This window comes from Salmo salar, chromosome ssa29, assembly GCF_905237065.1.
Source record: "Salmo salar chromosome ssa29, Ssal_v3.1, whole genome shotgun sequence".
NCBI lineage: Eukaryota > Metazoa > Chordata > Actinopteri > Salmoniformes > Salmonidae > Salmo > Salmo salar.
Window position 1 is genome coordinate 3101655 of NC_059470.1, and position 13535 is coordinate 3115189.

Genomic DNA, 13535 nt, shown 5'->3' on the forward strand with positions numbered 1-13535 from the left:
ACTGTTAAGGAGCCTTTTGAAACTAGACTTGGCGCTCCAGTACCGCTTGCCGTGCAGTAGCAGAGAGAACAGTCTATGACTAGGGTGACTGGAATCTTTGAAAATGTTTTGGGCCTTCCTCTGAGACTGCCTAGTATTTAGGTCCTGGATGGCAGGAAGCTTGGCCCCAGTTATGTACTGGGCCGTACGCACTACCCTCTGTAGCGCCAAACGGATGGATGCCGAGCAGTTGCCATACAAGGCGGTGATGCAACCGGCCAGGATGCTCTCAATGGTGCAGGTGTAGAACTTTTTGAAGATCTGGGGACCATTGCCAAATCTTTTCAGTCTCCTGAGTGGGAAAAGGTGTTGTCGTGCCCTCTTCACGACTGTCTCGGTGTGTTTGGACCATGATAGTTTGTTGATGATGTGGACACGAAGGAACTTGAAACTCAACCTGCTCCACCACAGCCCTGGTGATGTGAATGGGGGTGTGTTCAGCCATCCTTTTCCTGTAGTCCACAATCATCTCCTTTGTCTTGCTCATGTTGAGAGAGCGGTTGTTGTCTCTGACCTCCCTATAGGCTGTTTCATCATTGTCGGTGATCAGGCCTACCACTGTACTGTCGTCAGCAAACTTAATGATAGTGTTGGAGTCGTGCTTAGCCACGCAGTTGTGGGTGAACAGGGAGTACAGGAGGGTACTAAACTCGCACCCCTGGGGGGCCCCCGTGTTGAGGATCAGCGTGGCAGATGTGTTGTTGCCCACCCTTTCCACCTGGGGGTGGCCCGTCAGGAAGTCCAGGATCTAGTTGCAGAGGGAGATGTTTAGTCCCAGGGTCCTTAGCTTAGTGATGAGCTTCGAGGGCACTGTTGAACACTGAGCTGTAGTCAATGAACAGCATTCTCATATAGATGTTTCTTTTGTCCAGGTGGGAAAGGGCAGTGTGGAGTGCGATTGAGATTGCATCATTTGTGGATCTGTTGGGGCGGTATGCGAATTGGAGTGGGTCTAGGGTTTCTGGGATGATGGTGTTGATGTGAGCCATGACCAGCCTTTCAAAACACTTAATGGCCACCGACATGAGTGGTACGGGGCGTTAGTCATTTAGACAGGCTACCTTCGCTTTCTTGGGCACAGGGACTATGGTGGTCTGCTTGAAACATGTAGTCATTAGAGACTTGTCAGGGAGAGGTCGAAAATGTCAGTGAAGACACCTGCCATTTGGTCCACGCATCCTCTGAGTACACGTCCTGGTAATTCATTTGGCCCCGTGGCATTGTGAATGTTGACCTATTTAAAGGTCTTGCTCACATCGGCTACGGAGAGCGTGATCACACAGTCGTCCGGAACAGCTTGTGCTCTCATGAATACTTCAATGTTGCTTGCCTCGATGTGAGCATAAAAGGTATTTAGGTCGTCTGGTAGGCTCACGTTGCTGGGCAGCTTGCGACTGGGTTTCGCTTTGCAGTCTGTAATAGTTTGCAAGCCCTGCCGCATCCGACGAGCGTCAGAGCTGGTGTAGTAGGACTCAGTCTTAATCCTGTATCGACGCTTTGCCTGTTTGATGGTTCATCTGCGGGCATAGCGGGATTTCTTATAAGCGTCCGGATTAGTGTCCCGCTGCTTGAATGCACTTATTGTTGAAGCTAGTGACTGAGGTGGTATACTCCTCAATGCCATTGGATGAAACCCGGAACATATTCCAGTCTGTGCTAACAAAACAGTTCTGTAGCTTAGCATCCGCATCCTCTGAGCACTTACGTATTCACTGGTACTTTCTGCTTTAGTGTTTGCTTGTAAGCAGGAATCAGGAGGGTAGAATTATGGTCAGATTTGCCAAATTGAGGGGAGGGAGAGATTTGTATGCGTCTCTGTGTGTGGAATAAAGGTGGTCTAGAGTTTTTTTTCCCCTCTGGTTGCACGTGACATGCTGGTAGAAATTAGATCAAACTGATTTAAGTTTGCCTGCATCGCGCATGTTGATTTTGTCCCTCCACACCAGACACGATCAGGACACACAAGTTGAAATATCAAAACAAACTCTGAACCAACTATATTAACTTAGGGACAGGTCAATAAGCATTAAGCGTTTCTGGTAATTTAGCTAGCTAGCTTGCTGTTGCTAGCTAATTTGTCCTGAGATATAAACATTGGGTTATTTTACCTGAAATGCACAAGGTCCTCTACTCCGACAATTAATCCACAGGCTTTTTTATATGGCTGTTGGCAACCAACTTTAAGGTGCATTACCACTACCGACTGGAGTGTGAACCTCAGTTCATCTTTCAATCACCCACGTGGGTATATACTCCAAAAAACAAATGAGATGACACATGAGTATATGCTCCTAAAAACCAATGAGGAGATGGGAGAGGCGGGACTTGCAGCGCGTTATGCGTCACAAATAGAACCAAGTTCTATTTTAGCGCCTGGCTACTCAGACACTCGCAAGCGTTGTGGGTGCAGTGACTGAATAATATGTATGTGTACATTTATTTTGCAACGATCGCGACCCGAGCGGTGTGGTCAGCATGTTAGTGCCAGCATCGGTTTGTGGTGGTAAATAGATGCCTATAGCATGCTTGACATTTAAAGGTAATTTCCAATTGAGCATACATCTGCAGCGTTTACCTTGAATACAATCTCTGCCAACTTTGAAGATGGAATCCGCAGTATGGGAATCAGCACCACTGTCTGCCTAACAGCCGTTGTTATTATTTTTATTTGGTTGACAAAGCAGAGCTGGGGTATGTCTCGCATCGTGGTAAAAACAATTGCAGTACATATGCTGCTGTTCTATCGCGCATGCAGTAATGACAGAGGGGAAAAAGCCTAAAGCTTTATTATGCAAGCTAATATAAGAAATAGATCAACAAACAAGGGGTATGTAATTGATGTATTTTATTGTGAGATGGGGAGTCATAAAAAACAAAAGCAAAAACTATCACTATAAAAAATGATTGTGGATTAAAACAGGGACATATAAAAAGAGATTGTGGCCTTGACGTAGCAGACATACAAAGTAACAAATTGGCACAAATAAAACAAAAAAGGTCAATATTATTTTGGCTTGGCAAAAGGACAGATTCATGGTTAAGGATCATCTGTCAATACAACAGCACACTCATGCTATTAGACATACAGTTAGTTCTCAAAGAGTTTCAGTAGCTTCATATTAAAGTGGGCAAAAGGTAAAAACTAACATGAGAATTAATGGATGCAGGAAGGTAACATGTTCCAATGTCCTGCTTGTGGGGTGTGTTGACAACTTGAGATAGTAGTACATTTTATTTTTGTTCTAAAACATACTTCAAAATGCCAGACTTTTTTATGTTCCAGCTTTGTTGTAGTCATTTTACCTTTCAAATTATTTCCATACTAAAATATATTATTGTATTAATACAAACTACAGTATTGTACACTACACTGTAATAAATAACCATAAAGAAATATAAAAAAATAAGACACATAAATACAAAAGTTTTCTATAACTAAACAGATAACCCATATCATTGGGAATGGTAATAATACCGACATTGCTGAAAACATACAGTACACACATTTAACATATACAAAAAAACATCAACAACAAAATAATACTGACAGGTAAAAAATATTGTCTGAATAACCATTCTGGTATCATATTTGCCTACTTTTGTTACCTGAAGAGAGAGAGTTTCACAAGTGTTAAACAAGTGCACTGGGACTGGACTGGGTAAAAGGATACATTTCAAGGCAGGAAATACTTAAAAACTGTGTTTCATCGTCCCGTTACAAGTCCTTTTTGTCGTTGATTGCTCTGATTATAAAAGAGGCAGATTTTTATCTCAAATATATAATTCCGGTCTAAATTATAATTCATGGTAATGCTATCATCTACAACATCAGGACTAGTGATAGTGAGCCAAAAACAGTATATCAGCTGAAAGAGTTGACATGTTTGAACTACTATCAAATCTGGGCCTTGAAACAACCTGACAACAGCTGCTAAGGAGAAACAGCAGTATGCAATGGCACTTTTGATATGCATGGTGTATTTGTTTTTAAAAGTTTTTGCATAAAGCTGGGAGTGGGAATAGGGTCCAGGGCTTAAGGGTCAAATAATCTCTACTTACTAGGCCTAGATCATGAATGTTCTTCTTTATTCTTCTGCTTGATCTGATTCAGTAATGATGATAACAGATTTATTAAATGAACAAACGAACTAACAAAACATTTAGAACAATGTGTCATTGCAGACTTATGTACCTCCTTCCATACTCTCCTCGATGTCTTCTTCATCTATAAGGTAATAATCAACTACTGGAACATCATCATGGCTGAACTTCATCACCTCACAATAGTTTTCATCTTTAAGGCTCACAATCCATGTAAAACAAACAAAAGGTATGCTAACATTATCAGCTAACGTGCTGATGCTGTATACTGTAGGTCTAGTGCGATAATACTGAAGGGTAGACAACACATAACTGTTAGAGCCATAAGTAAACCAAGCCACTTGTAGTGCACAGGATCTTTTTTTCCCTCCAACTTAATAAAATACAGATTTTTTTTGTTCATTGGCAATAAAAAGGTATAGAAATCTCTCCCAACTGTACAGCTTTTTAAAGGTTAAAATATGAATGATAACACTGATAAAAAGAAATGACCCAAGGTTGTTTTAGTAATAAAACATTATCTAAAACGTGTCGGCTCTAGCTTACAAAGTCCGTATAATGCATTTATTGTCTTTTAACTTAGTTTTTGATTTTTACAAATACATTTTCTAACACTGAAAATTGTTTTTCCTTCTGTGGAATAAGTCACTCGATTTTTTTCAGGCACACCTGGATTCATACACAGTAGTGAACTGAAATGCAGCATCCGTCAGAGCAACCCAAACTTAATCCCTTTCCTCTCCCCCAACGTCTTGGGGAGAAAAAGGATCCTTCCTTTTTCTGCTTCCTCCCTGTTTTATTTTGTATCTCCTTTCGCTCTGGTCGGTGTTTGGTTCTAGTCTTCTGAAACAGTGTTCCCGTTTGTTTCACCTTCATTCTCTTTCATGACCTCCCCTGATTCTTCCTTCTCCTCTGAGGTCACTGCTTCCTCTGTGTCCATTGTCTCCTCCTTCACCTCCTCCTGAGCCTGCTCTGACTGCTCCTCCTCCACCTCCTTCTCAGCCTGCTCCTTCTCTCCTCCATGTTCCTCCTCTTTCTCACTGTTCTCCTTTACCTCCTCTTGCCTTGTATGTGCCTTTTCCCCTGTAACCTCCTTTTCTTCCTGCTCTTCCTTTACTTCAACCCCACTACCCCCTCCTCTTCTTCTCCTTCCTCCTCTTCACCCCCTACCACGATTCTCTTCACTCCTTGCTCTTCCTCTTCTTCATTCTCTCCCCCCTCCTGACCAGTGTCTTTCCCCTCCTCTCTCTCCTCCTCCTCTTCCTCCTCGTCCCCTCCCTCATCTCCTATCTGCACCACTTGTATATCATCCATATCCAGAACGCTGTCCGGATCTCCCTCCACCGCCTCCCCTGCCACTGTCTCCATGTCCTCCTCATCACTCTCCTCCTCGTCCTCCCTGGTGCTGCTCCCTCGCTCGTCAGAGTCTAGGTGGGAGGGAGGGGAGGAAAGGGGCCTGCTGTCTGACTGCTCCTGCTGCTCCTCTCCCAGACCCAACCCCACAGGGTTCTCAATCTCCAGCACTTCCTCCCCTACACCTCCCTGACCTCCTCCCTGCGCCTCCTTCTTGCAATAGGAGTAGCGGTGGTTCATGTGCTGGGAGTAAGAGCCTGAGTGAGAGAAGCGCTTGCCACACTTGTCGCACTGGTAGGGTTTCTCTCCGGAGTGGAGACGCATGTGTTCTATCAAGTGGTGCTTGTGTTTGAAGGCCTTCCTGCAGATGCCACACTCGTGGGGTCTCTTGCCTGTAGCACGAGAGAAAATAAATATACAGTAAATAAAAAGATATCGATAAAACATTCAGGACAGGATTATTGTTGAGTGAAATCTTCTCCTGTCAAATTGTTGTAATTCCCCAGACAGTTGTGCTTGTGAAATGGTTTATACACTGCTCAAAAAAATAAAGGGAACACTTAAACAACACAATGTAACTCCAAGTCAATCACACTTCTGTGAAATCAAACTGTCCACTTAGGAAGCAACACTGATTGACAATAAATTTCACATGCTGTTATGCAAATGGTATAGACAACAGGTGGAAATTATAGGCAATTAGCAAGACACCCCCAATAAAGGAGTGGTTCTGCAGGTGGGGACCACAGACCACTTCTCAGTTCCTATGCTTCCTGGCTGATGTGTTGGTCACTTTTGAATGCTGGCGGTGCTTTCACTCTAGTGGTAGCATGAGACTGAGTCTACAACCCACACAAGTGACTCAGGTAGTGCAGCTCATCCAGGATGGCACATCAATGAGAGCTGTGGAAAGAAGGTTTGCTGTGTCTGTCAGCGTAGTGTCCAGAGCATGGAGGCGCTACCAGGAGACAGGCCAGTACATCAGGAGACGTGGAGGAGGCCGTAGGAGGGCAACAACCCAGCAGCAAGACCGCTACCTCTGCCTTTGTGCAAGGAGGAGCAGGAGAAGCACTGCCAGAGCCCTGCAAAATGACCTCCAGCAGGACACAAAGGTGCATGTGTCTGCTCAAACGGTCAGAAACAGACTCCATGAGGGTGGTATGAGGGCCCGACGTCCACAGGTGGGGGTTGTGCTTACAGCCCAACACCGTGCAGGATGTTTGGCATTTGCCAGAGAACATCAAGATTGGCAAATTCGCCACTGGCGCCCTGTGCTCTTTACAGATGAAAGCAGGTTCACACTGAGCACGTGACAGACGTGACAGAGTCTGGAGACGCCGTGGAGAACGTTCTGCTGCCTGCAACATCCTCCAGCATGACCGGTTTGGCGTTGGGTCAGTCATGGTGTGGGGTGGCATTTCTTTGGGGGGCCGCACAGCCCTCCATGTGCTCGCCAGAGGTAGCCTGACTGCCATTAGGTACCGAGATGAGATCCTCAGACCCCTTGTGAGACCATATGCTGGTGCGGTTGGCCCTGGGTTCCTCCTAATGCAAGACAATGCTAGACCTCATGTGGCTGGAGTGTGTCAGCAGTTCTTGCAAGAGGAAGGCATTGATGCTATGGACTGGCCCGCCCGTTCCCCAGACCTGAATCCAATTGAGCACATCTGGGACATCATGTCTCGCTCTATCCACCAACGCCACGTTGCACCACAGACTGTCCAGGAGTTGGCGGATGCTTTAGTCCAGGTCTGGGAGGAGATCCCTCAGGAGACCATCCACTACCTCATCAGGAGCATGCCCAGGTGTTGTAGGGAGGTCATACACACTACTGAGCCTCATTTTGACTTGTTTTAAGGACATTACATCAAAGTTGGATCAGCCTGTAGTGTGGTTTTCCACTTTAATTTTGAGTGTAACTCCAAATCCAGACCTCCATGGGCTGATAAATTGGATTTCCATTGATTATTTTTGTGTGATTTTGTTGTCAGCACATTCAACTATGTAAAGAAAAAAGTATTTAATAACATTATTTCTTTCATTCAGATCTAGGATGTGTTGTTTAAGTGTTCCCTTTATTTTTGTGAGCAGTATATTATAGCGCCAAAGGTCGGTGAAATCTATGTTATTCATCATCACGTATCCATGGGAAATATCTTAAAACAACACAAAACAAAAGAGCAATCCGACCAGAAATGCTTCAGGGTTGAAGGCTGAACATTACACCAACGAGAGGAACGGGTAGTTCCAGGCTAAGTGAAGTCACTTGGATGTAAAACGGCGGTTCTACGCCAGGTATCAAAGTCATAAAGACAGAACGCCTCAGAGTGGGTTGACCTGTGCTTGGCCACAACACTACCCATGTTCTCATGTAAAATTACTAACAGAGCTCTTTTGCAACATCCCTCCAACATTTCATATGGGAAGGTAATGTTGTTGGCAGGGGGAGCTTGGCGGCAAGCAATTCCCAGGCTTAACAGCGTGTGTGTGTTTGAATGAGTCTGTGTATGTGTTTGTGTGTGTATTGGATAATAGCTACCTAAGATTGTGCGTATGTGTATTGGAGGTGTCCTCCACCCTTCTGCAATACACAATAGTAATAACAACACTGCAGTCAGTCAGTGTGTGATTTCTGAAATTACCCCCTTCAGTTTCACTTTGCCTCATGTTTCCCTGAGGTTTCTCAGGCTGATAATCAGTACGTATGAAATGGAAGAACACAGTCTGAGACGGGGAGGTACTATCTAAACTTAACCAATAACAAACACTCGCTTTCATTTTCAGTTGCAAAGTGATTCGCTACATTGCACCCTAATGAACATGACCCAGATTTGATTGATCTAGTCCCCTGAAGTACCTGTGTGTTCATATTTATGTCGGAGCAGAGAGCTGCTCTTCTGGAAGATCTTGTCACACAGGTCGCAGGCGTACATCCCACTCTCCGTCTTCCTCATCTTCTTCCTGCAAGGGGTGGTGTCTGAGTCATTCTGCTCCTCCATGGTAGACACGCCCTCTGAGCTGGTGTCCTGACGCTCCTCCTGAACAACAAATATAAACGCATGTGAAGATACTCAGTGGCCATTTTATTAGGTACATCACCCCATTCATGAAAATGGTTCACTCCTACAGACAGTGAGTCATGTGGCTGTGGCTTGCTATATAAAGCAGGCTGACAGGGACTGCATTTCAAACTCAAAGTAGACAGCCATCGGCCCTATACCCTCAGCCCTTGAATGATGTTTTACATCGTCACATTCCGAGTGTACCTTAAATGTCCCTTGCCAAGCGAGGGAGAATGATGATCGGAGAGGTAACGTCCTTGGTGGAAATCTGGAAGTTGAGCTTAAAAACAACCAACCTAAAGCTATTAATGTACCTCCTAGTAAGCTAACATATCTTGCTAGCACTCCTGTCAGGTAGCTAGCTACAGTTACCCATAGCTGGCTAGCTAGTTTTATACTTTGGTCATTTATTACAATACATGTTTATGAATCTAGCTACGTTTTATAATCTCCTTACTATGAGACTAAGCCAATTTGCCAATGGTAAACTCAATGTCTCTATATATTTTTTAGCAAGCTAGCTTCCTATTTTTTTCTGACATGCCGAAAATGCAGCCTTGTTGATTAAATTTGACACTTTGCGGCCACCAGAGTTTGACGTGACTACAGTTTGCTAATTTTAATAGTGGGTTTGCTACATTGTATTGTGTGTCATATCAACCCCGCAAGTGACCAAAGTTGTTCACTCGCTCCCTCGAGCTAAATCGAGGGTCGAGGGGGCAAGGTAAGTGAATTGGACCTCCACTTAAGATGGCAATCAAACTGCATCCGGTTTCGATGGGGATTCCCCCGAGGGAAAGTGGCTAGCGCTGAGGTGGTAAAAATAACGTGTTTGGACTCCAGCCAGGCATTCAGTTACTGTTTGATTGAACATTCGAATGAGCAAAACTAGTGACCTAAGCAACTTTGAGCATGGTACGATCGTCGGTGCCAGCCGCCGGTTCCAGTATGTCACAACCGGCCAGCCTCCTGGGCTTATCACGCACGACAGTGTCTAGGGTTAGCAAGAATGATGCGACAAACAAAAATCATCCAGTCAGTGGCAGTTATGTGGGAAAAACAGCTTAATTATGAGAGGTCGAAGGAGAATGCCAAGAATCATGCAAGCTAACAGGCGGGCCACAAACAGGCGAATAATGTCACAGTAAAACAGTGGTGTGCAGAACAGCATCTCGGAACTAAAAACTCGTCGGTTCTTGTCATGGATGGTCTATTGCAGCAGACGACCACACCGGATTCCACTCCTATCAGCTAAAAACAAGAAGAAGAGGCTCCAGTGGGCATGCGATCACCAACACTGGACTCCCAGTTCCTGATGCGTCATGCTAAAGGCAGAAAAAGGATTTGGTGTAAGCAGCATGAGTCCCTGGCCCCATCCTGCCTGATGTCAACGGTACAGGCTGGTGACGGTTTTGTAATGGTGTGGGAAATGTTTTCCTGGCACACATTAGGTCCTTTGATACTAACTGATAATCCATGTCCCGAAGAATTCAGGCTGTTCTGAAGGCAAAGGGGGGTTCGACCCAGTACTAGATTGGTGTACATAATAAACTGAGTATATGTTATATAATGTATTAGAAAGACGTAATCATGTGATTATTATAACGCTCTGAGCTGATGTTCTGCCTCTCCTCCTGGGGATAAAAGGGAATAACATCAAATTAAATTTTATTGGTCACATACAAGTGATTAGCAGATGTTATTGCGGGTGTAGCAAAATGCTTATGCTTCTTGTGCCGACAGTGCAGTAATATCTAACAAGTAATATCTAACAAATTGCACAACATATACCCAATACACAAAAAGCTAAGTAGGAATGAATTAAGACTATATACATATGGACGAGCGACGTCAGAGTGGAACAGACTAAGATAGTATAGAATACAGTATATACATATGAGATGAGTAATGCCAGATATGTAAACATTATTAAAGTGACTAGTGTTCCATTCCTTAAAAAGCACTTCATGATGACAGAGGTGAGTGCTACGGGGTATAGCCATTAAGTTCAGTTACCTTTGCCTTCTTGGGTACAGGAACATTGGTGTCCATCTTGAAGCATGTGGGGACAGCAGACTGGGATAGGGAGAGATTGAATATGCCCGTAAACACACCAGCCAGTTGGTCTGCGCATGCTCTGAAGACGCAGCTAGAGATGCCGCCTGGGCCGGCAGCCTTGCGCGGGTTAACACGGTTAAATGTTTTACTCACGTTGGCCACGGAGAAGGAGAGCCCACAGTCCATGGTAGCGGGCCGCATCGGTGGCACTGTGTTATCCTCAAAGCGTGCGAAGAATGTGTTTAGCCTCTCTAAAAAGCAAGACGTCGGTCTTGGTGACGTGGCTGGTTTTCATTTTGTAGTCCGTGATTGTCTGTAGTCCCTGCCACATACCTCTCATGTCTGAGCCTTTGAATTGCGACTTCACTTTCTCTCTATACTGACGTTTAGCTTGTTTGATTGCCTTGTGGAGTGAATAAATACACTGTTTATATTCTGCCATATTACCAGTCACCTTGCTATGGTTAAATGCAGTGGTTTGCGCGAATGCTACCATTTATGCATGGTTTCTGGTTAGGGTTAGTTTTAATAGTCACTGTGGGTACTACATCTCCTATACACTTCCTTATAAAATCAGTGTATGCGTCTAGATTATTTTCCCAAGCTACCTGGAACATATCCCAGTCCACGTGATCAAAACAATCCTGAAGTGTGGATTCCGATTGGTCAGACCAACATTGAATAGTTCAAAGCACGGGTACTTCCTGTTTGAGTTTCTGGAGCAAGATGGATTCCTGGTCAAATTTGCCAAAAGGAGGGCAGGGGAGGGCCTTGTAAGCATTCTGGAAGTTTGAATAGCAATGGTTGAGAGTCTTAGCAGCGCGAGTAGTACAGTCGATATGTTGATAGAACTTCGGCAGCCTAGTCCTCAGATTTGCTTTGTTAAAATCCCTAGCTACAATAAATGCAGCCTCAGGATATGTGGTTTCCAGTTTGCATAAAGTCCAGTGAAGTTCTTTGAGGGCCGTCGAGGTAACGGCTTGAGGTGGGATGTAAACGGCCGTGGCGATGACGGAGGAGAATTCTCTTGGGAGATAATATGGTCGGCATTTAATTGTGAGGTATTCTAGGTCGGGTGAAACAAAGGATGTTACAGGCACGATGTCTCAAGGAAAGAAATCCTTGCTCCATGCTCACCAAAAACTGAACATAAGCGAGTAATATACTCGGAAGTGGTGGGTGATGTGCGCACCTCCTAAGTCGAACCAGCATGCTGCCTCGATTGCCTCTCCTCCGACGGCGATGTTTTGGGTCGGCCTATGGAATGATTTCAAGTGAATAGGTTCAACAGGGGGCGGCAGGTAGCCTAGTGTTTAGAGCATTGGGCCAGTAACCGAAAGGTTGCTGGATCGAATCCCGAGCTGACAAGGCAAAAATCTGTCATTCTGCCCAAGAACAAGGCAGTTAACCCACTGTTCCCTGGTAGGCTGTCATTGTAAATAAGAATTTGTTCTTAACTGACTTGCCTAGCTATACAAAGGTTAAATAAAAAATAAAAATTGCTCTGGGGAGAGTGAATAAAGGATCTGCTCCAGGGAAGTTGTAATACTGGTAGTTCTGATGAGTTACCGCTGCTCTAATATCCAATAGTTCTTCCTGGCTGTATGTAATAAAACAAAACATTTCCTGAGCTAATAATGTAAAAAAATTGTACATAAAAAAACAAATAGTGCAAAGTTTCCTAAGAGCTAGTTGCGATCCTGCCATCTCCATTGGCGCCATCTTACTTATAGATGGCATTCTCTCAACTTTATTTAACTAGGCAAGTCAGTTAAGAACAAATTCTTATTTACAATCACGGCCTACCCTGGCCAAACCCAGACGACGCTGGGCCAGTTGTGCGCCGCCCTATGGGACTCCCAATCACGGCCGGATGTGATACAGCCTAGATTGAACCAGGGACTGTAGTGATGCCTCTTGCACTGAGATGCAGTGATTAGACTGCTGCGCCACTCGGGAGCCCAGCTTCATGAGGTAGTCACCTGGAATGCATTTCGATTAACAGGTATGCCTTGTTAATTTGTGGAATTTCTTTCCTTGATGCATTTGGGCCAATCAGTTTTTTTTGTGACAAGGTATGGGTGGTATACAGAAGATAGCCCTATTTGGTAAAATACAGAGTCCATATAATGGCAAGAACAGCTCAAATAAGCAAAGAGAAATGACAGTCTATCATTACTTTAAAACAGGAAGGTCAGTCAATACGGAAAATTTCAAGAACTTTGAAAGTTTCTTCAAGTGCAGTCGTAAAAACCATCAAGTGCTATGATGAAACTGGCTCTCATGAGGACCACCACAGGAAAGGAAGACCCAGAGGTACCTCTGCTGCGGAGGATAAGTTCATTAGAGTTACCAGCCTCAGAAATTGCAGCCCAAATAAACGCTTCACAGAGTTCAAGTAACAGACATCTCAACATCAAGTGTTCAGGGGAGACTGCGTGAATCAGGCCTTCATGGTCAAATTTCTGCAAAGAAATCACTACTAAAGGACACCAATAAGAAGAAGAGATATGCTTAGGCCAAGAAACACAAGCAATGGACATCAGACCAGTGGAAATCGGTTTCAACCATAGTGTCTCTGTGAGATGCAGAGTAGGTGAACGGATGATCTCTGCAGATGTAGTTCCAACTGTGAAACATGGAGGAGGAGGTGTGATGGTGCTTTGCTGGTGACACTGTCTGGGATTTATTTGGAATTAAAGGTACACTTATAACCATCATGGCTACCATAGCATTCTGCAGCATCCCATCTGGTTTGCGTTTAATGGGACTATCATTTGTTTTTCAACAGGACAATGACCCAACACACCTCCAGGCTGTGTAAGGGCTATTTGACCAGGAAGGAGAGTGATGGAGTGCTCCATCAGATGACCCGGACTCCACAATCACCCGACCTCAAACCAATTGAGATGGTTTGGGATG

At 44.5% G+C, this 13535-nt stretch overlaps 1 protein-coding gene across 3 annotated transcripts in view; it reads right to left on the bottom strand.

Annotated features, from left to right (window-relative positions):
- Positions 1–2869: 2869 nt before the first annotated feature.
- The window catches only part of LOC106590043 (zinc finger E-box-binding homeobox 1), an 86444-nt gene continuing 75778 nt past the window's right edge, over positions 2870–13535 (bottom strand). For 2 of the 3 annotated variants that reach the window (XM_014180545.2, XM_045710992.1), the window contains exons 8-10: positions 10572–10631; positions 8351–8531; positions 2870–5885 (exon numbers count right to left, since the gene is read on the bottom strand). In XM_014180545.2, coding sequence (XP_014036020.2) covers positions 5254–5885; positions 8351–8531; positions 10572–10631 — 873 coding nt within the window. In that variant the 3' untranslated portion in view covers positions 2870–5253. The remainder of the gene's footprint in view (positions 5886–8350; positions 8532–10571; positions 10632–13535) is intronic. The other variant, XM_014180546.2, reaches the window with a different exon arrangement.